Raw genomic sequence first — 27,345 nt, forward strand, 5'->3', positions numbered from 1 at the left:
TTCTATTTCTGCCAAAGCTGTGACATCTGTCTCTCCTGCTCTCAGACATGAGTGCTCCTTGTTTTCGAGCTTTTGGACTCAGACTGACTTATCCCATTGACTTTGCTGGCTTTTCAGCTTGTATATGGCAGATCATGGAACTTCTCGGCCTCCTCCTACATCTATCTACCTATCTATCCATCCATCTATCTATCTACTTACCTACCTACCTAATCTATCTTATTGGTTTTATTTCTACAGAGAACCCTAATAAAGGAAGAAAGAATACTTTTTCTTTTTTTTCTTTCTTTTTTTTGGCTGTGTGTGCAGCAAAAAATTAACACTTTGACCAGAGTGACAGTATGAGTTCAAGAAACCATGCCAGACTAGCTTCTCCTTCTATTTCATGTACAGAGTTATATTGTTTTTATTGGATATGTTAACTCTCCTTGGGCGTAAACTCATCACATTGGTACTCATCCTATATGTGGAACTCTGCGCTAAACATACTGGGGAATCTATACCTCATAGAAGTGGGAGGATTTCCTATTACTCAAGTCCATTTCTAACCAGTGCTTCTAATATGAGGCAGAATTAACAAATGTGGTCAAAATCAATACAGCATTTCTTTATGCTAATGAAAATGGTAAAAGGGTTAAGCAGCAGCAACCACAGAATAACCAGAGGATTGCTCATTCTACTCCCCCCGCCCCACCCCGCCCCGCCCCCCGCCTCATCCTGACATGCTCAGGCATGCTGTTAAAGGACTGCAAGCTACTTGTGAGCAGGGACTGTGGTGATGAAGATGGGAACAGGTATGGCCTGGGTAGTGACCACCTATCCTGTGGAATCCCACCTTGGCTAATCAGATGTGTTTGTGAGTACTTCTTTCCACAAATCTCAATACAAGTTTTTGTGGGTAGGTATGTGTGAAGAAGAAAAAAGAAAGGAGGAGTTCCCTTCGTGGCGCAGTGGGTAACGAATCTGACTAGGAACCATGAGGTTGCGGATTCGGTCCCTGCCCTTGCTCAGTGGGTTAACGATCTGGCGTTGCCTCGAGCTGTGGTGTAGGTTGCAGATGCGGCTCGGACCCCGCCTTGCTGTGGCCCTGGTATAGGCTGGCAGCTACAGCTCCGATTAGACCCCTAGCCTGGGAAACTCCATATGCCGCAGGAGCGGCCCAAGAAATGGCAAAAAGACAAAAAAAAAAAGAAAGGAAGTTAAAAAGAAACTCAAAAACAAAGATGGGAGAGATAATACATGATTTTCTCTTTGCTTTCTAACAAGTCTTTTGACTACTAAACTGATTTTGCTTTAAGATCCAGAAACTTAAAAATCTAAGCAGTAGTCTTTTATTTTTGTTTCTAACAAGTCAATTTAAATAGAAATAATCTTAGAGAAAATTAATACATTGGAACACTATGTTAAAGATTCTTGTGATGGCAGATACTTCATGGTGCATCTCAAATTTTTTCAAATGGTATTTATAGCTCCATGCCTAAAGTAGGTTTCTTTAGATAGCATGTCCAGATCTAGCTTTTTTTTTTTTGGTCTTTTTATGCCACACCTATGGCATATGGAGGTTCCCAAGCTAGGGGTTGAATCGGAGCTGTAGTCACTGGCCTATGCCACAGCCAAAGCAATGCGGGATCTGAGCTGTGTCTGCGACCTACACCACAGCTCACAGCAAAGCCAGATCCTTAACCCACTGGGGGAGGCAGGGATCAAATTAGCGTCCTCAGAGATGCTAGTCAGATTCATTTCTTCTGAGCCATGAGGGAACTCCAGATCTTGCTTTTTGAATAAATCTGACAATCTCTGACTTTTAGTTCAAGACTTTAGATCATTTACATTTAATATAATTATTATATGCTTGTGTTTAGCTCTACAATATTGTTACTTGCTTTCTATTGCTCCCAACTTTTTGGCATTCTTTTTATTTTTCTTTTCTGTTTCTGCCTTCTTTTGCATTAATTGAACTTTTCAAGAATCCATTTTAGAGGAATGGAAGTTGGAGTGTTTAGCTAGAAGAGGAGTGGGGCAAGTTATGCAAAGGTATTAGTACTGCTTCTGAATACACAAAGAGATTTCTCACAGGATCATAACATGTTCCATTTCTTCACATTTTGCTTTGAGATAGAATGTTTAGTCTTATAGTAAGTATACACTATGTGGTAGGTATATCAATAATGTATTAATCCTTTTACTTTGACAATAAGAGAAAGTAGTGTTATATAATCAATGTCCAGGAGTTACCCTGTTACATGAAGGTTTTCTGGGATAGAAATCTTAGGATGGGGGTGTCTAGAATTGGATTAAATATGTCAACACATGTAAATCATTTATAAGACTCTTGATACTCATTTGCACATTGCCTTCCAAAAAAGTTGATGTAGGATATTTATGTTAAGAGGAATATATGAGAAAACTTCAGTAGAGAAGGTAGGATGTTAATACTCAGTTTTGAATGTCTTCTTTAAAATAATAAATAGATATCATTATCACAGAGAAAACTTTCAAATATCTGATTCTACATACAGGACAAAGTAAAGAATCAAACTATATTAAGTCATGAGATGTATAGTTATTCATTCAATGAAACTCTTTGTACATCATAGAAAATGCATAATTGAAGGGATAAAAGATCTAAGATGAAAATAGACAGGTGAGATGCATTCAGTCATTTAAGTCATAAAAGTAAACATGCTGCTCCAGAGGTTTGGAGACAAAGTTATGGATTCATACCTGAGCCATGAGGAACTCCACACTGATTGGATCACACTTTATTAGGGGTTTCTGAGATATGTTCATATTCAGATACCTCTGAAGACTCAAAAGTTTTACTCACTTAAGTACTTGAAAGGCACTCTGTATTTTATCTGCCAATGTTAGTCCTGGGGAAACAGGATGGAGAACATAAGAGTTAGTCCTTTGTGTGGGTCCCTGAGAAAGGGACGCTACACCCTGTCCCACTGCAAGGTCAAATCCCCTTTATAGGTAACAACAGAACCCTCCACATGAGCCTGAGGATCCAAAAGCAGAAGGAATTGAATCTTAGTTCTCATTTGAAATTCTGACAAAAGAAAGCTTTGCAGAGTGTCCAATGACAATACAGGGCAATCAATCAAAGAGGAACTATGGGTCACAACTAGACAGAAAGAGGATCTGAGGTAGACTTCCCCTCCCCCCACTGCCTTCCCCCACCGTAACACATACCTTCCTTTTCTGTGACTCTGAAGCAAAATGTCTCCTATGAAAGTTTCCAACTATTCAAGAGAGGTGCAGAGGTTGGCTGCGTGTGCAATAGTTTCATGGTTTGGGTCAAACTAAACCTTTTCCTGATGACACTGTAAGTAGAGGTGTTTCAGAGTTTATGTAGCAGGGATGGTTGCTGGCTATGTGGCCAATGTAGCCAGTGAGGCCAGAGGCAACCAAAGACCGACAGGGATGGTCTAGCGGAGGAAAAGCAGTGGTATGGATGCCATTAACCAAGGATTTGATGTCTCTGCTCAGACTTGACAACATGTTAGCCCTTCTGCAGTTTAGAACCTTCAGACCCCAAAAGGACAACCCAGTCAAAGGGAAGTATCAGGAAGTGACAGTCAATTAAAGAGAAACTGAGTTCACATTGGAATTGGCTGAGTTCACTTTGAGTTTATCACTATTTTAATTCCAGTTTAACTTGTGGCAAATCAAGATACTCCATAATATACTGTTAATGTTGATTACTTGATCCTAATCCAAAACTTAACATTTGTCCTAATTCAATTTCAATCCATTGCTACATCATTTGAGATCTTTTTGAAACACGATTCTGCCACTTAGTGTTTTGCTCATTCTCCAAGAGGAACTCATTTTACATTTTAAACTTTAGGTTTTTTATTCAGACACAACTTAATAAGAAGTTTCCTACCAAAGGATTTCATCCCATCGCATTCTCCTTTTCCATCTTCAAAAATAAATACACACCAGGTAGTTCCACTATGGCTCAGTGGGTAAGAACCCAACATAGTGTCCATGAGGATGTGGGTTTAATCACTGGCCTTGCTCAGTGGGTTAAAGATCCAGCATTGCCGTAAGCTGCAGTGTAGGTCACAGATGCAGCTTGGATTTGGTGTTGCTGTGGCTGTGGTATAGGTCTTAGCTGTAGCTCTGATTTAACCCCTAGCCCAGAAACCTCCATATGCCCCAGCTATAAAAAGAAAAAAATGAAAAAAAAAAAAAAACCCACACTAAAATCTCTAAGTGGACTTCTTTCCTTGTGGCAAGAGCAGAAATGAAGAGTAGAAAATAATGTATTTTTTAATTAAGAAATTTAAGGATTTTGGAGTTCCCGTCGTGGCGCAGTGGTGATCGAATCCGACTAGGAACCATGAGGTTGCGGGTTCGGTCCCTGCCCTCGCTCAGTGGGTTAACGATCCGGCGTTGCTGTGAGCTGTGGTGTAGGTTGCAGACGCGGCTCGGATCCCGTGTTGCTGTGGCTCTGGCATAGGCTGGTGGCTACAGCTCCAATTAGACCCCTAGCCTGGGAACCTCCGTATGCCGCAGAAGCGGCCCAAGAAATAGCAAAATAGACCAAAAAAAAAAAAAAAGAAATTTAAGGATTTTGAGATTAATTTAAAAAATGAAAAATATTTCTAGTGTAGAACTACTGCCATCTTAAGGCCGCAGCCCACTATTATAAATCAGCTTTGGATTCTATTTATCTAAACAGCTTATAGTGATTAATATTTAGGTATTTGTACATTTTATCATTTTTTTCAAATTACTAAATAATGTTTATTATTCCCACTTAAACAAATTATATGATCCAGAGAAGATGTGTAGATTGGCTTAGGTTATATAAATGGTGGAACATTATAATGTTTACTTTGGGGTATTTAGAAAAGCACGTTTGAAACTAATAAAAGATTAAATAATCAGGCCATCTCCCCCCCCAAATAAGTTTAGTAAATAACATTTATAATGTAGATGTTAAAATATAGCATTATAAATCCACAAAATATCACTTAGTGAGTTATTTTAGCATCTAAAACTTAAGCTAGTTAATCACAAAATTATTATTTAGGTAAATAGCAAAAGACAAATTAAATAAAAGGTATGATTAAGGTTAAAGTTCCTAAATTATACTACTATATTTATTAAAGTGTAGGTCAGATATAATGAAATTAAATTCTAGAAAATCAGCACTAAAAATCACAACTTCTTATTTCTGAGCATTTCAAAATTATAACTTCCTAATTCTAAGAAAAAAATTCCATACATAGAATACTAAAGAAACCCTAAAATTCCACAGTTTGATATTAACATTACACACACATAAAAGCACCATTTTAAAAACCAACAGGAGTTCCCATTGTGGCGCAGTGGTTAACGAATCTGATTAGGAACCATGAGGTTGCGGGTTCGGTCCATGGCCTTGCTCAGTGGGTTGACGATCCGGCGTTGCCGTGAACTGTGGTGTAGGTTGCAGACGCGGCTCGGATCACGCGTTGCTGTGGCTCTGGCGTAGGCCGGTGGCTACAGCTCCGATTAGACCCCTAGCCTGGGAACCTCCACATGCCGTGGAAGCAGCCCAGGGAAACAGCAAAAAGACAAAAAAAAAAAAAAAAAAAACCCAACAAATAGTGTAAACAAAAAACAAGCAAAGTTAATGTCATTTAAGGATCTTTCAAATGACACATATTATTTGCTACATTTGACACAGAGCAACATCTTCTAAAGTCAAATCCTCTTACTTTGTTAGTTTACTGAGGCTGCCTTGACAGAATCAATAGACTGAGTGGCTTAAGTAACCGGAAATTATTTTCTCACAGTTCTGGAGGCTGAAAGTCCAAGATCAAAGTGCAGGTAGGGATGCTTGCTGCTGAAACCTCTCCTCTTGGTTTGTAGGCTGAACCTTCTCCCTGTGTCCTCAGGTGGACTTTCCTCTGTGCATGGGTATCCCTTGTGTCTCCTCCTCCTCTTATAAAGACACCAGGCTTCTTATAAAGACATCAGCCATATTGAATTAGGGCCCCCACTCTCAAGATCTTATTTAACCATACTTACCTCCTAGAAGTCCCTATACCCAAATATAGTCGCATTGGGCTTAAGCCTTCAGCATATGGAAGGGGGACACTATGCAGTCCCTAACACTGCCATATTTAATATATCAAGCAAAAAAATAGAAATTAATTGAAATCTGAGTAGAACGTTGAGCTTTTAGTTGATAACAGAAGAGCTGTAGTATTTTACCACAGTTTATAAAAAAAAAATATGTACAGAAAAAAAGGAACTATTTTCATTTGAAAATAAACCTACGAAACAAAGTGAATATTTGTATTTAAGTTCAGGATTATGTAGGGAGTGGAGGAAAAAAGGGAAACCATCCCACATGTTCTTAGAGGATTTAGACTGAAATTTGAGTTATTGGCCAGGAGAGATAAGTGGTGCTCTAGGAGGAGTAAAATCTTTCAGGATGATGGGATTGGATTATTTTCTTTTTCTTTTTTTGCTTTTTTTTTTTTACTTTTTAGGGCTGCACCCATGGCATATGGAAGTTCCCAGGCTAGGAGATGAATCAGAGCTACAGCTACCAGCCTACACCACAGCCACAGCAATGTGGGATCCGAGCCACGTCTGTGAACTACTCCACAGCTCATGGCAATGCCGGATCCCTGACCCACTGAGCAAGACCAGGGATCGAACCTGCATCCTCATGGACACTAGTCAGATTCATTTCTGCTGCGCCACAATGCGAACTATGGGATTAGATTATTTTCTAAGTCCTCTTACAAAGTGTAAACATTGTAGACTCTCTAGAACAAGGGCATGAGGAATATAAGACATACAAAGGTTGCTATACATTATTGCTCAGCAAGTAGAGATGACTGTTGCTAAGCATGTCTAGGTCTAAGGGCCAATCCAGTCCCAGGGCATCTTAGGTTATGAAAAAACAACCCTTTTGTACTCTTCCTTCTAGCAATGAGTGCACTTGAATCTTTACATTACTAAGGGAAGTCCCTCAAGTGCCCAGTTCCATAATCAAACAAGATATCCTCCAAGAAGATCTATGGCTTTCGAGGTACAGTCTACTTGGAAGTTTGATCTTGGCAGGCATTCTGCTGCAGGGGCCAAAGAGGAAGGCTAAGGTCAATTCTATAGCTAACAGACTCTGGGTGAAAGGGAAACAGTCACAAGCTATGTAACAATCCAGCTTTTTCTTTTTTGATTTACAGATATTCAAGACATCGTTGTTGTTGAGCTCTTATCATGAATAGCTCAACCTTCTGGAGGATTCTTTCCTATTCCAGAGATTTGCTTGGGGCTTTTAAGAGTCAAAACGGAACAAGTTACCAATTGATTCAAATGGTTCCACTAGGTATAATAAGTGTCCTACCAGACAACTATTTCTTATACTAAATTATTTCTTTGGTATATTAGCTCATAAGGGTTACTATTTGCAAGGGTTAAAAGTAATTCTTAATTTTATTTTCATTATGTTATGACTTGATTTTTTTTCCACTGGGCAAATTATTCCTTTAAATTTAAAACCAAAGCAGTACAGAGATAATACATTTATATTATATCTCTTTTTAATGTCAAGATTTGTATTTTCCTGTGTAAATAATTTGTATATCCTCTTTTAAATGATTTTATTTATTTATGTATGTATGTATTTATTTATTTATTTTTATAGCCACACCTGTGGCATATGGAAGTTCCCAGGCTAGAGGTTGAATCTGAGCTGCAGCTGCAGGAGTACACCATAGCCACAGCAACACCAGATTTGAGGTGCATCTGTGACCTATGCAGCAGCTTGAGGCAACTCCAGATCCTTAACCCACTGAGCAAGGCCAGGGATGGAACTCACACCCTTGGGGACATGATGTCTGCCTGCTGAGCCAGGAGACTCCCTTAAATGATTTTAAAGATCTCAAAGTCTTAGTCCTTCATATCCAGGGATTCTCAGAATTAAATGCTCTGAGCATCCATTGTATGTAATGAATTAACTTTTCTCCTATACATCCAAAACGATACTGGCTATATACAGTCTTTGAGAGAATTGAGAACATTGTCACTCAAATCACTGTGTGTTCTATAAATTTTAAAACCTGTTTGCATAAAATTCTTTTATGGTATGTTCTATGAAGTTTCCAACGTCCTTTCATAGAAACATTCATTACAATTAAAAAAAATAGGATAATCAAATAACAACCAATATTGGTTTCCTTAATCATTGTCATTTTGCAAAATGGTCCTTCACGATTTCTAACTTTATTTTCTAACGTGCTCCAGGGGATGAAATGTTGAAAGCCCTCCCACTATTTACTATGGAATATAAGACTTTTATTTATTTATTTATTTGTCTTTTTTCCATTTCTAGGGCCGCTCCTTTGGCATATGGAGGTTCCCAGGCTAGAGGTCGAATCGGAGCTGTAGCCACCGGCCTACGCCAGAGCCACAGCAACACGGGATCCGAGCCACATGTGCGGCTTACACCACAGCTCACGGCAACGCCGGATCCTTAACCCACTGAGCAAGGCCATGGAACGAACCAGCAACCTCATTGTTCCTAGTCGGATTTGTAAACCACTGTGCCACGATGGAAACTCCTGGAATATTAGACTTTTAAAAATTTAATCCATAGTTAGAGATCTCGTGGGGAAAAAATCTTCCAAATTATAGGCTAATTGGGTCAGAGGGATATTAGTGGATAAAATTTTCTCCATAATCTTACATTATTTCGCATATAAGAATAAAAGGGTCAGGTGTAACTTGATAGTCCCTTGGTTTCCCAGGCGCCTGGAAAACGAAGGGGAGCCGGGGTTAATTTTGTGTCTAAGGCTACCTTCCAACAGGGTCTTAGTTGCGCCCCAAATCCTGCAGTAGTGGCACGGCTCCAGGTCACATCCTGCGTTCGGCCTTCACGGAGGGAGTGACGGTGGTAACGGTGCGGCAGGAGCCTGCATGTGGGTGCCAGCAGATCTCCCAGCTGCGAAGCTGCGGGCGGAGAGCCAGGCAGGCCAGCCGCGAGGGGCGGGCAGAAGCGTGGCCGGGGGCGGGGCTGGCGGGCGCGGGAAGAGCTAGAGGCCTCCGCGCCGCGTCCACGGGGCGGCCGCAGCCCCGCCCCGTCCCGCCCAGCCGCGTCGTGCCGGGCTGTCCCGCAGCGTCCTCTCTGCGCACTCCTCGCCGGGTACACGCGTGTAGGCGCCAGCCGGTGCACCCCGCGCACTATGGCTCAGCACTTCTCCCTGGCCGCCTGCGACGTGGTCGGCTTCGACCTGGACCACACTCTGTGTCGCTACAACCTGCCCGAGAGCGCCCGGGTGAGTGGCGCGGGCTGCCGGGGCGCACGGCGTGCAGCCTCCATGGCGGCTGGGGCTCGAGTTTCCTCCCGGCTTCCGCGGCGGCGACGGCGGCGAGCGTCGCCGGGGCCCTGCAGCCGCCGCGCCTTTGCGCAGGAGTCGGCCTCCCACCGCGAGGCGGGGAGGAAATGTGCATCCCCTCTGTCCCTGCTGATCCTGGGGGCGCCCGCTTATTTAGCTCAGCCCATAGCCAAGTTTGAGAGATGAGTAGGGAAGAAAAGGGGCGAAGGAGAGGGTTAAATCGTGCAAGGTCGGGCTGGGGAAGCGGTTCCTGGGGCAGAGGAAGGGCGGGATTAGGGGACCTGGGGGTGTCCTTTGCAGATCCCTGGCCTTGGAACTTCTCTGCTAATCATTCTGACCACCAGCAGAGCATCGATACAGCCACCTGGTTAGCAACATATATTTTCCTTGGCTGTATTTTTTTTCTTTTGCACATCCATGCGACCACCTGTCAGTTTTTAAACCCTGCAGTCTGGGAAGGATTGTGTGGTATATAGGAAGAAAGACTAACCGACAAGTTCTTAAGATCTTAGCTCTGATTTCGCCTTTTACCAGGAGAAGGAAATAAATATTGCTCACCTACTGCGTGCTCCATGTACCTCGAGTGAGTTCTGTCCCTGACAACAGCCTGGGTCCTCAGTGCACTTTAGGAGGAAGGGAGAAGTGGAGGATGTATGATTCTACACTTATGACCTTAAATGAATTGTTCTCCTTCTCCCATTCCTTTGGTTTCGCAAGGAAACTTACTGTGAAAAAATAACAGAAAAAAAAAATTTTAAGTCAAAGGTCTAAGTATCCAAGTCAAAAAAGCTGGTTATGGTAGTCAAAGGGAGGACTCTGCAGTCAAAGTGCCTTTCAGGCAAAGGCCTTCTGTTACTACTCCGTGACCTTGGGCTAGTTACTTAACTTGTGCCTATTAGTTTCCCCATCTGTAAAGTGGGGCTGATAGTTGGATTTACCCGGAAAGGTTGTTGCAAGGATTAAAAGGGAAAAGGGTAGAGTCCCCACTGTGGCACAGCGGTATCTTCCATCTCTAGAGTGCTGGGGTGCAAGTTCAACCCCTGGCCCTGGTGGCAAAATGGATTGAGGATCCGGTGTTGCCGCATGGGTTGCAGCTGCTGTGGCTTGGATCTAGTCCCTGGCCTGAGAACTCCATATTAGGTGGGGCAGCCAAAAGAGGAAGAAAGAAAAAAAAATAAAGGGTGAAGGATATATAAATGCTTAGAGCTGAGTGTGACACATACACGTGTTTGCTTTATAGTCACCACCCAAACCATTTCCAAGCTTCATCACTTATAGATAGAGCTCTTGACCATGGTACAGACACCGGCCAGGGCTGCTGCTCATTATGTGGGATCATTGCCCCAATTAGCAGTTCAAGTGCCCATCAAGGGTCAGAACAATGTTTGAATTACTCATGTTTGCTGTGCACAGATGCTGTTAAAAAAAAAAAAAAAAAAAGGTGTACTGTTCCTGCTACTGTGCTTTTCTTTCCCACTGTACAGGTGTTTCCTTAGTCATGTTGAGAGTTAAGGAGACTTCTTGATCATTTGGCTACCACTTCCTCTTTGTCTTTGATTCATATTTTCCTTCCCTTTGCCTCTCAAATCTTCTCCTGATTGTTTTCTTGCACACCCTCTCTAGTCACCTTCATTTGAAGGAAATATTGTTTTGTTTGTTTGTTTGTTTTGTTTTTTTGTCTTTTTGCCATTTCTGGGGCCGCTTCCGCGGCATATGGAGTTTCCCAGGCTAGGGGTTGAATCGGAGCTGTAAATGCCGGCCTACACCACAGCCACAGCAACACAAGATCCGAGCCACATCTGCAACCTACACCACAGTTCACGGCAACACCCGATCCTTAACCCACTGAGCAAGGCTAGGGATTGAACCCGCAACCTCATGGTTCCTAGTCAGATTCGTTAACCACTGAGCCATGACGGGAACTCCTTGAAGGAAATATTGTTAAAACCACTGCCATGTTAAAGCCAATTTTGTGCATGTGTGAGCATAAAATTTCAGGATACAAAATCCTCAAAAGACAATAATTCTTTACCACAAGATTCAAATGTAAGTGATGTTTAAAGGTTGAAAATAGTAACCTAGTGTGTTTTGGATCCTCTTCAGTTCCAAAATCTTATTACATACCGGTAGGGTGCTGAGCAACATAATAGAGCTGGGGATACAGAGAACACACAGGTATTCAGATGGCCTTGTCATGGGTAGAAATGCTGAAAAGTGAGTTTGGGTCCCCTGTGGTGAAAGCAGCTTTGCCTGGACCTTGCTGCAGGCTGTTTGTTACCTGTGCCTGGAGCCCTCCTCTTTTCAGCACACAAACTCATCATCTGGCAGGTCTCATCCTAAGCAGCCCAGCCCCTCACGTTTACCCTTCGGCCCCTATCCCACCTCCACTTTTCTCTTAATTGGGAGTACCACTCCCACACTGCATTAAACTGTCCTGTGCAATTGTTGAAATCTTTTCCTAGAGTCCAGAGCCATGATCCCTTGACAGAAGTACCTGAGGCTGTTATATTTAGTGTTCTGTGTGCCAGGCCAACCACTTGGCACATACAGAGTTCAGTCAATAATTGTGGAACGATCGAACAAATAGGGTGTTTGTTTTGTTTTGTTTTGCCTTTTTTTAGGCACACCCATGTCATATGGAAATTCCCGGCTGGTCCTATCGGAGCTACAGCTGCCAGCCTATACAAGAGCCACAGCAATGCAGGATCCTAGCCTCCTCTGTGACCTACACCACAGCTTATGGCAACGCCGATCCTTAACCCACTGAGTGAGGCCAGGGATCAAACCTGCAACCTCATGGTTCCTAGTAGGATTCATTTCCACTGCGCCATGACAGGAATTCCAAATAGGTATTTTAATAAATGAATATGGCACTTACAGCCACTATCCTAATAAGCATTCTGCTTATATAAACTGGTTTGATCCTACAGCAGCCCCGTGAGGTAGATGTTATTATCATCATTGAGAGATTAGGACACTGAGTCACAAAAATGGTAACTTGCTTATTGAGGGCCACCCAGAAAGGGAGTCTGGGGGGCAGGTTTCTGCTGCCCGCAGCCATGCTTTATGTGCCCTTCAGAGCCCAGAGGAGAGGCCTTGGAGTGAGTGATGCTTGAGCTGGATCCCAGCACAGGAGCGACAGATGGCAGGTGAGGAGGCAGAGAGGAGCATTTGGGGCAGAGGAAGTATGGCCAGGGCAAGGACGTAGAGGCGAGCAACAGTGCCTGGATCTGCAGGAGGTGGGGAGCTGCAGGGGAAGATACTGGAGACAGCATTGGCATTGGCTACATCATGGATAGCTGTGAGTGCCTCTCATGTCAGTCTCAAAGGCATCACCAGTGCTGTCCTGGGTTCACAGACTCCAAAGTGTCAGAAGCCAGGTCCTTAACCTATCTGTGTGGCTGGGAGAGTAAGGCCTGGGGCAGCCAGGAGATAGTGCACATGCCCTGTCCTCAGGCGCAGCCAGACTCCTGCCTACATGCCGAGGAGGAAAGAGGCTTGGTCTTGCCAGAACTAATTCTTCCAAGATTGGTTAGAAATCTAAGCTTGTGTGTGATGTCTCTCATTTCTCAATGCCTGCTCATTTTCTAACACAGCGGGATTGTAGGGTGGCCAGATTTAGCGAAGGAAAATACAGGACACCCAGTTTGATTTGAATTTCAAGTAACAAAAACATTTTTGGCATATGTGAGTTCCAACTATTGTATGGGATATGCTTGTATTAAAAAACTATCTGGGAGTTCCCGTCGTGGCGCAGTGGTTAACGAATCCGACTAGGAACCATGAGGTTGCGGGTTCGGTCCCTGCCCTTGCTCAGTGGGTTAACGATCCGGCGTTGCCGTGAGCTGTGGTGTAGGTTGCAGACTCGGCTCGGATCCCACGTTGCTGTGGCTCTGGCGTAGGCCGGTGGCTACAGCTCCAATTCAACCCCTAGCCTGGGAACCTCCATATGCCGCGGGAGCGGCCCAAGAAATAGCAACAACAACAAAAAGACAAAAAGACAAAAAAAAAAGCAAAAACTATCTGTTGTTTAGCTGAAAATCTGATTGCACTAGGTGTTTCCTATTCTATCTGGCAGTTCTAGGTGGGAACCAAATATAATTTGTGGGCTGCAGAGGACCCACAGGGCACCAATTTGCAGCCAATATGGAAAGTGCATGTTTATGAGTTGGGTGAGACTGTTGAGAGGGTAAGTGGCAGCTAAGGCCAGAAGAGGAAGGAGGCTGGTAGTAGAGGCCCTGTGCTATGAAGACTTCTGGGGTGACTCAGTATCATTTTAGGAAGAACTCCAAGAACCCAGGCCTTGGGACTAGAATAGGGCTTTCAAAGGCACAGACTTCCCACTTTTCTCAGCACCGCTGTTCTCTTATACATTTGAAACTGACAACACTTGTGATTTGAATCCAGCAAAACCCAGATTGGGACTTGAACCCAGCCTAAACCCAGATTGGGACTTGAACCCATGTGCCGGGACTTGAACCCAGCCTAAACCCAGATTGGGATTTGAACCTGTGTGCCGGGACTCGAACCAGCCAAAAGCTAGGTTGGGACTTGAACCCGTTTTTTAATTTAGAATTACTCACCCATTGTCTGGACATACTGACATTCAGGTTCTTTGTGCCTCAGCACAGAAGAAATTCAGTGAGAGACCAAGTGATAGGCAAGAAATAGACTTATTAAGATAAGACATTTGTGAGAGATGCAGGCAAGCAGGTGAGGAGGCTCTGCCCAGAGAATTAGATGGGGAGCAGGAAAAGACTGCCTCTTCCTTTCCAGTAGACAGCAGACTTACAACATTAGCTCCTCCTTTGTAACTGGTAAGAATATTTGACCCTATGAGGTCAAACTAGGACTGTCATGGTGCTTGTTCAAATTGCAGAAGAGCAGCAACATGTGCTAAAATATGTTGAATCATCTCAGGTTTCTGTATAATGAGGGTTTTCTACCTTGGAAGTTCATCTTTCCCTTAAACTCCTGCCCTTGGTCCTAAGGATCCTTATCTTGCTCAATTTGAATGCAGGCCATGTTTTATCTTTCACTTAATGACCTGAGGCATATCTCATACTTTTACTTGTGGTTTTATAGTTAAGCAATCCTGCTTCATTCTGATGGCTTTCTTGAGTGATTATTAACTTATAGTGGTCTCCCAAAGTTCCCTAGATTTCCTTCTCTATCTGTGGTCTCCTATTGAGACTTCTACAACTACCTGTGTAACTATCCTACTCCATTTCTATCACATTGACCCCAGTTGCTCCTGTTACATAACCAACTCCTCTGAGAGGTAAGGGGCGTAGCTGTGGACACCTTTGTTGGCAGCCCTACTGGCAAGAACTTCTTTCATCTTGGGAAGGAATGTGACTCACTGGAATCATGTGCCCTTATGTTAATCGGTATTGCCAAGGGGTGAGGAGTTCCAGTTGTCCAAGGTTCAATAAAGAGCCTTGACCAGAGGCAAGTCTAATGTTGTGCAGTAACCATTGATGGTTTGAAATTGGCCCTCGGAGTATTTACAGCATAGAAACAAGCAAGACGCTATAAGTCAGGCTCCCCCCCCCCTTTTTTTTCCCCAAAACCAGCACATGACTGATAATAATAGCAGTACTTAAATTCAATTTACTTGCATGCCTGACACCGCTCTAAGTGCCTGGGGATTTGTATTACACATGGGATTTACATCTGTTAATCCCAGGGCACTGGTTCCTTGCAGACAGGATGCAGTGTGTATTTTATTATTTTATTGTCTGTGGTACTTTGTACCTCAGGGTGACTCAAGACATTTTTGACTGGGTCTTTTTATGACTGAATGAAAATCCATATAACATATAAGTCAATAGTTTTCAGTCATCTCTGGGTTTCGGGAATCCTGTGGGGGCCCCACCCTGTCCTGTAGGCTTGGAATTTCTGGGTGGTTTTAAGAACCATGGTTCACCTGTGGTTCTGACTCACCACCAGGTTGAAAGCTTTTGACACGCAGTGTTGACTTAATGTGAGTCTGTTGACCTTTGTCAAGGGCACATTGACCTTTGTCAAGGGCACATTGCATTGTCTGGAGGCACAGTATCGTCATTTTCATTAGCTCTGTGACAGAGAACATGTTTGACATATTTTCCTTTTGACAAGGAGCCTTTGCTTCTCCACATTCATCTTGTGACACTTATAACCCCACCCCCAGCCTCAGCCATGTGCCCTCTGGACTTGGGTGGCCCTCTCCACTCTGGATTCATCCAGCTAACTGGCCCCATCTTGCAGGTGTCACTGTGAACATCACCTCTCCAGGGAGGCCTTCTCTCATTCCTCTTGCTGTTTCTATTCTCGCTTCCCAATTTGTGCCATTCCACGCTCCCAAAGCCTGGCATGAGTTAGCATCTCTAGAAGAAGGGACAGGCTGCTCCGTGTGTGCTCTTGGGACACTGGTCAGTCTCCGAACACCTGGCATTTGGTGGTTGTTGAGGATCAGAAGATCCACCAACAATCAGCAGAGCATTTATCTTTGGTTTGCTTCCAGAGGCTTCCTGTTTCCAGCTGCCCCAGCTTTTCCCATGGAGGAAAAGAAGATACTCCCTGTATCTGATGGAGGCTGCATGATTCCTCCTGTAGATCATCTGCCTGGTCCCCATGTGTATTTCTCTTTGAGACTCCCCTGGGTCAAATAACAAAACTAAAACAAGTCAGCAAGGACTTCAGTGTCCTTTATTCAGAAAAAAAAAACAAATACGAAAAAAACAGTCCTTGGATTGGGGGGAGTACAGTGGCCCCACATGCAGTGAGGCGCTCTTCTCCAGGGATTTTGGTGAAGATTGTGTTTGTAGAGTGTTAGAAGAGGCAGATGGAAACGGGGAATGATTGGCTAGGAGGGAGGTGATTTTCTGACAGGACAGTAGGTCCTATTTTCCAGGGTAAGGTTAAGTGAGCTAAAGCTGATGTGGGGAGTTGTGATTGGTGTATGTTAGGTTCCCTTGTTAGGGGCTTTCTATAAGTACACGATGACTTAGGTTTAGATTTGTGACAAGGGCTGGGCCGACAGGGCGGCCTCCCCTGTATATGAATTAACATCATCAGCTGAGATGGGGCCTTGCTAGCAAGAATGGGCGGAGGAGGGATGTAATGATAGAGTGGTCATTGTGTTTATCCTCTGGCAAAGAGTTTACAAAGATTTGTCAAGACTTAATGATCTCCAACCCATTAGACTTTGGCAGGAAGATTAATAATTGTCCTTGGTTGTATAATTCTAGACTGATGGTATAAAAAAGACTTAGCAGCTACCTAAGGCTCACAAAGGTAGACAGATTGCTTGTGAAAGTGTGTTAGTCTGCAGAGCTTCACAGTTACTGAGATTACAGATTCCCTCCCAGCTGTCTCGTGAATGATTCCATTAGGTATTCAAGTCTGTGAAGTTAAAAATGAATAGTGGTTTTTATATTTAATCTCTCTTTTTTCCTTCCCTTTTTTACAGCTCATTTATAACAGCTTTGCTCAGTTTCTGGTCAGGGAGAAAGGATATGACAAGGAATTGCTCACTGTGACTCCAGAGGACTGGGATTTCTGGTAAGCACTTTTTTTTTAAGGTCTGCATATTCCCCCTGATTTTTAATTGTCATGCATAAAATTTTAATGCTCCCTCTTCTATGGAAGCAGAAAGTGAAATGTGAAATTGCATCAAAGGACAAAATGCCTTCTGTATAAAACTTTCATGTTTGATGAGTTGAAGTCCTTTCTACTTGAAGCTTAGACTTGCTTAATTAAATATGAAAATAAAGCTAAGAGCATAAGTGACTAATTTGGGTGTTTTTCCATGGTTTAAGTCTGCCATTATTGAGTTTCAGAGGTTATAAAGAACTGTCTCTAAAATTGACATCTTTGGAGTTCCCATTGTGGCGCAGCAGAAATGAATCCAACTAGGAAACTATGAGCTTGCAGGTTTGATCCCTGGCCTCGCTCAGCGTTGCCGTGAGCTGTGGTGTAGGTCGCAGACGCAGCTCAGATCTGGCATTGCTGTGGCTGTGGCGTAGGCCAGCAGCTGTAGCTCCAGTTAGACCCTTAGCCTGCAAACCTCCATAGGCTGCTGGTACAGCCCTAAAAAGACAAATAAATAAATAAAATAAAATAAAATAAAATTGACATCTTTTATAAAAGATTTTCTTTTATTGCCTCTCAAATATAGAACTATAGGAAGAGAGGAGGAAAGCATATTTTTAGTAAGTGTAAGTTAGGACATTTGTTTTTCTGGAATTTGGATAAGATATTCCTATATCAGACGCTCTGCTCACTCATCCCCTGGCTTAGGAGTCTCAACTTGCCAAGACTTCCTTTGTCTTTCTTCCTTATTTAAATAAAAATAAACAACTGTCCTGTTAAACCACTTGAAAGTGTTCAGTTGAAAATTAATAGTAGTCCTAAAACATGAAAAATACATACAGAAATCATCTAAAAGCGATAGTGTTTCATTTATTATACATTCTCTCAATGTTTGGTTAGTCCTTTTTGATTTATCCATTTCAGGAAAGGAAGAAACAGAAACCTTTTACTATATGAAACCGATGACTCTGGATATTTTACTGTGGATCAAAGTAAATAATGCTTCTAAAATACCCCCCCCCCCTTTTTAATCCTCTTGGTCTTTGGTAGCTGTTACACCTTCTTGCTTTTATTATTCATAATAATGATTCTGTATCCACTTATCTCCCCAAATCCCATAAGTCTTTTACAATCAAGAACGTAAAACTTAGTGTTCACCTTTCTGTTAGCAGTTTTCAATAAGATGCCTAACCCAGAGGGCTAGTTCTTATAACCTGACCTAAACTGAGGCAGATTCTACAAAATACAGAAAAGATTCTGGCTAAGATCTTAACTTGTAGACTATGAATGCATGTGTATGTGTGTTTCATTTAATGGAAAACATTTGTACATTTTAACAGACATGCAATGATGTTCTTTTTTGTTTTCTGTGAGTTTTATTCCTTCTGAAAGTGCAAAGATTTTAGATACTTCATGTGTTGTCCTTGGTTTGCCCACCTGACAGTTTTCCTTATATACTTGGTTCTGCAGAAAATGTTTAATTTTAGAATTCTTGGATAGTCTCACTTGTTTGATTAACATATCATTCACCTGGGTGGGAGAATCCCTTTTAGCATTGTGACTTTTTGAAAATATAGGTTATTGTTTCTTGACTTCGGTAAATAGGTGAATCGATTGGCAATCAGACTTTTCTATTTCAGTTGCAAGGGCCTGGCATTGGATCTGGAAGATGGGAACTTCATTAAACTTGCAGATAATGGCACCGTGCTCAGGTAATAACTAGTCATGAAGTCAAAACGTTACCCTTTCCACTGTTCTGTTTCTTAACGTATGGGTTAAACAAGATTATTACTTGAGTCAGTCAGGTGTCAGATTATCTGGGTGCTGTGTCTTTGTTTAAATCATTTGAGCCATTTAAATATAAATCTGGGAGCATTCGATTGAAAGATCTAGTTCTTTAAGTTTCGCTCATTAGAAATATTTGCAGGAAACAGAGAAACCTGAGTGACTTGCTTTCTCTTGTTGATCACTCCTGCAGGAGATCTTGGGAATTATGTTGTGTTAACCTGGAATAAAATGTAAACTTTTTATTAAGGAAAGAGGAGAGACTGGATGTTGGGTAGAGGTTGGAGGTCTATGCAAACCTCTGTTTCTCCCTCCATTTATCCAAATTGGCCCCCATTCTATAGGACCCACGTTTTGTCTCACCTCCTTCCGAAAGTGTTTCTAAATTGCTCCAACCTTCATCAGTGTCTCCTCCCTCCTGCCCTTAGTGCTGACTGACTCCCTTTCCTGCCCTCCTTTCAGGGTGGGTCCAATGCTTTGAGTGTTAAGAGTAAGGCCAGCAATTGAGAAGCAGCTGGTAGCGCTGCTCTGAGTCTTACAGAGGGTACCACAGAGTGAGCATATATTTTTCATCCAATACTGACAGTACAGCCAAGTTAACATGGCAGCCTTGCAGTCATGGGGCTGTGCAATTTATTATTTATGCTGACAGGATTGGAGGTCAAGGTGAGGATGCTCAGCACAGGTTCTTTGGTATATACTGTCCCTTTGTCACATCATTCTTTTTGCAGAGTACAAACTCACACTCTCCTCCAGACAGGCCCCTAGCTAGGGCAGGTGTGGTTCTGCTTCTAATTGTTTTGTAATTCTTTTGCATGTTTTCACCTCAGGCAACTAGAGATAGTGTGTGTGTGTGTGTGTGTGTGTGTGTGTGTGTGTGTATTCATTTGTGTGTGTGTATATGTATACACAGACACACACAATGTGGCTTTGACCATGACCTTTAATGCTACTTTTCAGATTCTTACACACAGTGTACTTGGCTATCTTCAACCATGGTTAAAAGAATAGAAAGCTTTTTCATAGTTTGGCTTCTTTGTTTCAGTGTTGTCTTTGTCTGTCCCAAGCTTTGACCCTCTCCACTGGAGTTGTGGTTAACCTGCAGCTTCTCCAGAATTTACACGCTTATGTCCTTGAAGCCTGCTTTCAAACAATATAGTAGATTCTTTGTCTGATCATATTTCCCACTGCAGATTTCCCCAGCTTTCCATTCAGCTTTTTTAAAATGCTAACCTCTTTATAAAAAGGACCCATTTGTGAGTTTCCTCCATTTGTCCCTCTTATTTTGTTTCCTCTTCCTTCATTTTGCTTTGCTACCACAGTATAACACCAAGAGAAGAATAATGATATTCCCTAGCATTATAATTTCTCATAGTAAATGGCATAAAATACCAACTGTTTTTTCTACAGAGTAAGATTCTCTTAACCAGACCCAACTGATGCAAAAGCAGTATTTTGAGCACAAAAAATAATGAGTTTCTTGTCCTGCTGTTCCAAGTTTTGCCACATTCGTCTTGCTGTTTCCCATTGTGTTTTTAGCTGTGCTTTGCCCTTGATTGGCACGTTGCTCCCTGGTCTGTCTTTGCAGTCTCCTGTGCTCAGAGCCATGGCCCTGGGCTCCAGGCACCTCCAGCTCCTGCAGGACTGCAGCTCTTTCTCTTCTGCCACCAAACCAGCTTCCCACCCAGTCTGTGCAGTTGTTTTCTCATTGTTCCAGTTAGGCTAATCTTATCCACCTAGTTAATTGACAACTTCCTAGGCAAGAGTCGTGTGTCCTGTTTCTCCCAGAGAAGCTGTAGTTTATAGTTTGTGTTTATAGTTTATCCATCTGGAGCAACCACCACAGTGTTGACGTCAGTGGTGAGCTGCTCCTGATCACCTGCTGGTTGATGGGTGAAATGGACAGAAGAGCTAGAGCTGGCAAGAGAAGTGCCTTATTGAATTCTAAATGGAGAGGTTATCCAGTTGAAAACATTAAAAAAAACTTTAAAGGTTTTAGGGTGAATTGATAGGAGAGCTGGAGGAGGAGATATTCAAGCAAGCCACTATCGAGCAATGTGCTTTATCTCTCCACATCTAGGGCAAGCCATGGCACCAAGATGCTCACCCCAGAGGCACTGGAGGAGGAGTACGGCCAGAAGGAGTGGAAGCACTTCCTGTCGGACACTGGCACTGCCTGCCGCTCAGGTACCGTCCTGTGTGGGCAGTGCCGTCACTTTTTTCGGACCCTGAACTTGTGACATCAGCACATGAAGAAGACCGCCCCCCTCCCCCTGCCTGGCAGGATGCCCTCGGGGCAGCTGTGGTCTCCTAGGAATAGAGTGTATTTTTTCCCACGTGCCACAAATTTTTCTCTTTGCAATTGGTTCTGCTTTATTTAACGTTTTGTTGATTTTCCTTTGACTTACACTTGTTCTGGAGTAAAGAAGACTAGCACCTGGGAATAATACGTTCCTTATTCCATATTTTTATCAGTTTGTTACATGCTCAATCCTCATTTTTAAATCTCTGTCCCCATGTCTCCCCACGTTTATATTACTCATCTTTCTTCTTTTCTAGAATTTTTTACTACCAGTTCTAGTACCTTTGGACTTTGTCGATTTTTTTTTCTTTATTTCAAGAGATTTTTACACTTTTTTTTCCCACTCTCTCTAAAGGACATTACCATGAGTAAATATGCAAAGTTTTTCAAAAATTATTTATAGATAGTGATGTGCATAAATTAATAAAGGATAAAAACAGTATTATGAACAGACCATATTGAAAGTATCCCCCACTACAGTTTTGAAATGCACCTATTTTCCTTTAGAAAATGTAGTAACTGAAAAGTTGGAGCTATTCCTTATCACTGTTTCTTTTCTTTTCTTTTTTTTTTTTTTTTTAGGTCCGTACCCGAGCCATATAGAAGTTCCCCGGCTAGGGTCGTATTGGAGCTGTAGCCACTGACCTACACCACAACCACAGCAACACCAGATCATTAACCCACTGAGTGGGGCCAGGAATCAGACCTGTGTCCTCATGGACGCTAGTCAAATTCATTTCCACTGAGCCATGATGGGAACTCCATAGTCCTTGTTACTTTTGTGTTTTTGTTTGTTACATTTGCTATCTTTTGGGAGTCTTGTCCCCACACCCAGTGGCCTGTTTTATACCTTTAATTTGCATATTCAAAGCTTTTTGAAATTAAAATATCATTTTTTATTTGTATCCCTAAAATCTAAAGAGTACGATTTATATATATGGTAATAATACTCTTTTTTTGGTCTTTTTGTCTTTTTCTAGGGCCGCACCTGCGGCATATGGCGGTTCCTAAGATAGGGATCTAATCAAAGCTGTGGCTGCCAGCCTATGCCACAGCCACAGCAACGTGGGATCCGAAAAGCGTCTGTGACCTACACCACAGCTCACAGCCACGCCGGATCCCCAATCCACTGAGCAAGGCCAGGAATCAAAACTGCAACCTCATGGTTCCTAGTTGGGTTCGTTAACCACTGAGCCACGACAGGAACTCTAATAATACTCTTTTTTAAATTACTTATATCAATTGGGATGTTTCTGTTGCAAGAAATTGTCTCATTCCAACTGAGTTACACAAAAGGGGATTCTATTGTATCATAAAACTTGAAAGTCCAAAGAAAATTTTGTTCTCATTTTTTTAAAATAAATTTTGTTAGGCTATAGTTGACTTAGAAAGTTGTATTAGTTTTAGGTGTATAGCAAAGTGAATGAGTTAGACATATACATATATCCATTCCTCTTTAGATTCTTTTCCCACATAGGTTATTACAGTGTATTGAGTAGATTACCCTGTGTTAAACAGTATGTCGTTGTTACCTATTTCTTTTTTTTTTTTTTTTTGTCTTCTTTGGGCTGCACCCACGGCACATGGAAGTTCCCAGGCTAGGGGTAGAATTGGAGCTGTAGCTGCTGGCCTACACCACAGCTACAGCAATGTGGGATCTGAGCCACGTCTGAGACCTACACTGCAGCTCACCACAATGCCATATCCCCATTGAGCGAGGCCAGGGATCAAACCCACATCCTCATGGATATTGGTCAGGTTCGTTAACCACTGAATCACAACGGGAACTCCTGTTTCATATATATATTAGTGTGTGTGTGTCAATCCCAACTCCCTAATTTATCCCTCCTGCCCCACATTTCCCCTTTGGTAACCATGAATTTGGCTTCAAAATCTTTGGGTCTGTTTCTGTTTTGTAAGTTCTTTTGTATCTTTTTTTTTTTGTAATGAGACAAAAATGTCAAGAAATGAGTTACCTTGATAAAGTTAGTTGATTAGGAAAAACTGAGATTTCATCTCAGCCTTAGGTCTAGAATGCTTTCATACATCTCAACTCAGAATAGGTAGTGGAAGTTCAGTGCGTGGATTGCCTTTTCCTCAGGCAATAGGGAACTTCTGGTGTCTGTCTAGAGATAGGCAGTTTCAAGTCCAGATGACCCTTGAATAACATGGGTTTGAATTGCAAGTCCACTTCTATGTGGATTTTTTCCCAGAGTAAATACTACAGTGCTCACCATCCACATCTCTGGATGCAGAATGGGGGAGAAAGAGGGATTTGGGGCTACATGGAGGGTCGGAGCCCCTAACTCCCAGCATTGTTCACTGGTCAACTGTAAGCTCCTCCCTTCTTTCAGAAAAGCTAGACACACAGCCAGGTGTTTTATTTCATCATCCATTTAGAAATTGGGATTTTTTTTTTTTTTTTTTGTCTTTTTGCCATTTCTTGGGCCGCTCCCACGGCATATGGAGGTTCCCAGGCTAGGGGTCTAATCGGAGCTGTAGCTGCCAGCCTACTCCATAGCCACAACAACGTGGGACGAGCCGAGTCTGCAACCTACACCACAGCTCACAGCAACGCCAACGCCAGATCGTTAACCCACTGAGCAAGGGCAGGGATTGAACCCGCAACTTCATGGTTCCTAGTCGGATTCGTTAACCACTGCACCATGACGGGAACTCCGAGAAATTGGGGATCTTTTTAAAAAGTAATGTATTTCTGAGCTACGAAGAGCGTTTACCCAACATGACCTGCGTGTTTACTCACTGCATTGCCCGCTAGAAAAGCTGCCTATCGTTGTCAGTAGTTTCCCTCTGATAATTTACCCAGGAGTGCTCTGAGGATGGTCTTGGAGTTGATTTACTCCTAATTGGGCTGGTTAGGGATGTGTTTCCCATCCAGGTGTCCAGTGGTTGGGCCATGACACATAATAGAAGCATACCCTTTCTGCAAAATAAAGAAAGCTAATGCCTTTGGAAAATAACACTTAATTTTTTTTAATATAGAAGCATGAAAGAAGGAAGAAATTGCTTATGAGTCTAGTTAAACTTTGCTTACACTAAAAAAATAATAATAATAGTGTGAGCATATGATCGGGAAATTTAAATATTGTAGAAGGAAATAGCATGAAGAGTAATTATCTCCAACTCCTATCTCCCAAAATTCCTACTCCCCAAAACTTATTTTTTCAGGTTTACAAAAGAGATGGTACTTTTTCTGTACTTAGCTCTTTTTCATTTGTATCTTAAAGATCCTGTCACATTCACTCACACACACAGATGTACTTTCTATACATTCTCTTAAATGAAGGCATGCTCTGACGTTCTGTGTCTGCATCGTTTATTTCGTCAATGCCCTCACATCGGACATGTATGTTGTCTGGTGTTTGACTGTTACAAGCCTGCAGTGATGTTTTCATACATGTATATTTTGCCTTTTTGTCAATATATCCAAAGTGAATTCCTAGAAGTACAGTTACCCTGAGGCTGTGCAGCTTTAAAATATTGCCAAATGAGGCCTGGATTTTCAGGAACGCCAGTGGATTTTTTTACATGCTGCTTTCTTCTCCTGTGAGTGTGTTCATCCTCAGAGTTGAGTAGAGAGTTGTAAAGTAGAATTCCCCACCAGTGCACTTAGGGAATCTGAAGCATTGATGGATGCAAACATTTTAATGACAGTTTATTTGATAGTTGCTTTTCAGTTCGTTGCCCTGGCATGAGTATGGTTTTTTCTTACCAGCCTCTTTCCAGAGAGCAGGTCCTTTTGATTTGTTTTCTCCCCACACTGGTGGATGGGCAGAAACAGCTTGGTCCAGTGGAAAGCACAAGGGGCTTGGAGCCAGACAGCTTGGGATCATTGTGACCCTGTTACTTGCCAAATAAGGTAACAGTTTTTTGCTGGGTCAATTACTAAGCCACTCTTTGCATGTTTCCTCATTTTAAGTGGAGGTGATATCACTGCAGCAGAGGAGAGAACTTACACTAACACGAATTGTTCTCTTCCCCTCAGTCGTTCACATGCCTTTGTTTCCTCATCACTTAGAGTATGTGGTTTGCAGGGGTGGGGTGTTGGCAGTGAGTTTGGGGGAACGGTTTTTCTGTGCGTAAAGCTTAATGATTATAGGACTTGGTCTTGAATCAGAAGCTCATTCTTTTGAATGGAACTCACTAATCATCTCATTCGCAGTGAGCTGTCTACCCTGGAAGGAGGTGGAGGGTTGAAGCTTTCATGAGCACAGTCTCTGTTTTGGTGTTGGCAGAGGGACTGAGAGCAGCCTGGGCCTGTTGAACGTGTCAAGGCGGAACAAGCCCGGCTGCGTCCACAGAGTGGTCATTCAGCCCATGTTTGACAGTCGAATGACATCAGCCCCTTGCCTTGAGGTTGGAAGTCAGTGCGTCCTTCTCCTCAAACCCCTGAGTAATTTGAATAGACCCCCAACCAAGGCTCATAATCCAAATTTTGACTCATAAACTGAATTTCTTCTATTAATGCTCACAAAGGAAGGGTAGGGGGAGGGGAAAGCAAGGGGACAAGGATGACATACTTCCTGCTCCCACAGTGCCCAGGATAGCTTGCCGTCTGGTCCAGGCGGGTCACTCTGGTGTCACAAGCCAAGAGATTACATACAGAGCAGGTTAGTGAGCCTTGGAAGCTGTGCCCACTGTCCTGAGTCCCCAGAGAGCCCTGGACTATCGTGTGGTCTTCCAGCATAGAGGGTAGGCTGAAGTGTGTATGGGGCGGTTTCTCTCCTCCAAATTCCTGGTTCTTCACACTGACAGGACATCCTAACCTTTCTTTGGAATGAAAATAGTCTAAGATGCCCCCCAGCAGTTTCAGCTGTGAAGAGTAAAAAACAGAACACTATGCCAACCAAAATATTTTTAACTGACATGCAATCCTAGCCACCATTTTGTGAATTAATAGAGCTCCGAATTTATTTCTTACTACATTCTTCATAATTTGACATGAAGACATTGGAGGGCATTAAATAACATTAAAAGGGATAGATATCTGGCCCCTGCAGAGTTTTTTCCTAATTTATTTCTGATACTTCCTCATTCCAGTGTTAAATCTATGGGTTTAAGAGTCATTGACGTTGGGGAATTCCTGCTGTAGCTTAGCAGGTTAAGGACTTGACATCTCTGAGAGGATGTGGGTTCAGTCCCTGGCCTGGCTCAGTGGGTTAAGGATCTGGTGTTGCTGCAAGCTTCCATGTAGATTGCAGACATGGCTCAGATCTGGTGTTGCCATGGCTGTGGTGTAGGCCTGCAGCTGCAGCTCCAATTCGAACCCCTAGCCTGAGAACTTCCATATGCCTCAGGTGTGGCTGTAAAAAGAAAAGAAAAAATTCAGTGACATTGGTAATATAAATTGTGGCTTTCTCTTAATCCATTTTATTTGTAAGATATAATAGTCTAGTTTTTACATTTTAAAAAATAAATATTTTTAATAAAATGCTTAACTTATGGATATCATATTTTAACTTTCCTGTAGTACCCTTGTAGCTCAAACCTTTTAAAGACAGTGATCTACTGTAGTGGAACCATTCTGAATTGAAATAGAAGCCCCTTTCAGTAACTAAACCAAAATCTAGTGTCTCTTCAGCCAAGTTTCTGCATATGTCATATAAACGAGGCATTAATTTGTTTTCAGTTTAAATTTTTGTTCTTTTCAGGAAAATACTATTTTTATGATAACTACTTTGACCTGCCCGGAGCTCTTCTATGTGCCAGAGTGGTGGACTCCTTAACAAAGGTGAGTAGGGACTCATTTTTTAGAAACTGTGATATGGATTTAGCCATAAACCAGAGGACTTAATTATATATGTCTTTTGATTTGAGATTTTACTCAATCTCCTCTTTGTGGTTTCAGAGGTGACCAAGAAGGAAATACATAGAGAATTTTAGTCAAGATGTTTTTGGAAAATTAAAACGTGACCATTTTTTCCTCCATGGATAATAAACCTGTTTTCCAGTAGGGGGTGCAAAAGTCTGGGAAAAAGAAAATACCAGACTTGCATAGGGAAAAAATATTTTCTTGGTTTCATTAGCTGAATTTTAAAAAATAATGAAATTTGAGGAAATTCTCTGTGTCTTTTTAAGCATTCTAAACATAAGACCAAAAAAATGAAATGAAATTTGAAAACTCATCATTTGGGGCACAGTTTAATTTAATGCATGTAGACTTTTTTGTCCTGTATATCAGGATTAAACAGATCTCTGGTTTTATCAGTTTATGCTTAGAGCTTAAGACTATAACATAAAGTGGTTTTATGCCAGAATCACTTTCCTTTTGCATACATTGTCTTCGAAAAACACGATGATAATGTTTCTAAT

At 42.3% G+C, this 27,345-nt stretch overlaps 1 protein-coding gene across 1 annotated transcript in view; it reads left to right on the forward strand.

The window, feature by feature from the left end:
- The first annotated feature begins 9,014 nt into the window (after positions 1–9,014).
- The window catches only part of NT5DC1 (5'-nucleotidase domain containing 1), a 136,728-nt gene continuing 118,397 nt past the window's right edge, over positions 9,015–27,345 (forward strand). Inside the window, exons 1-5 of the mRNA XM_047763032.1 lie at positions 9,015–9,290; positions 16,804–16,895; positions 18,566–18,637; positions 20,791–20,897; positions 26,685–26,764. Of these exons, the coding sequence (XP_047618988.1) occupies positions 9,198–9,290; positions 16,804–16,895; positions 18,566–18,637; positions 20,791–20,897; positions 26,685–26,764 (444 nt within the window). The 5' untranslated portion in view covers positions 9,015–9,197. The remainder of the gene's footprint in view (positions 9,291–16,803; positions 16,896–18,565; positions 18,638–20,790; positions 20,898–26,684; positions 26,765–27,345) is intronic.

This window comes from Phacochoerus africanus, chromosome 2 (genome assembly GCF_016906955.1).
Source record: "Phacochoerus africanus isolate WHEZ1 chromosome 2, ROS_Pafr_v1, whole genome shotgun sequence".
Taxonomy (NCBI): domain Eukaryota; kingdom Metazoa; phylum Chordata; class Mammalia; order Artiodactyla; family Suidae; genus Phacochoerus; species Phacochoerus africanus.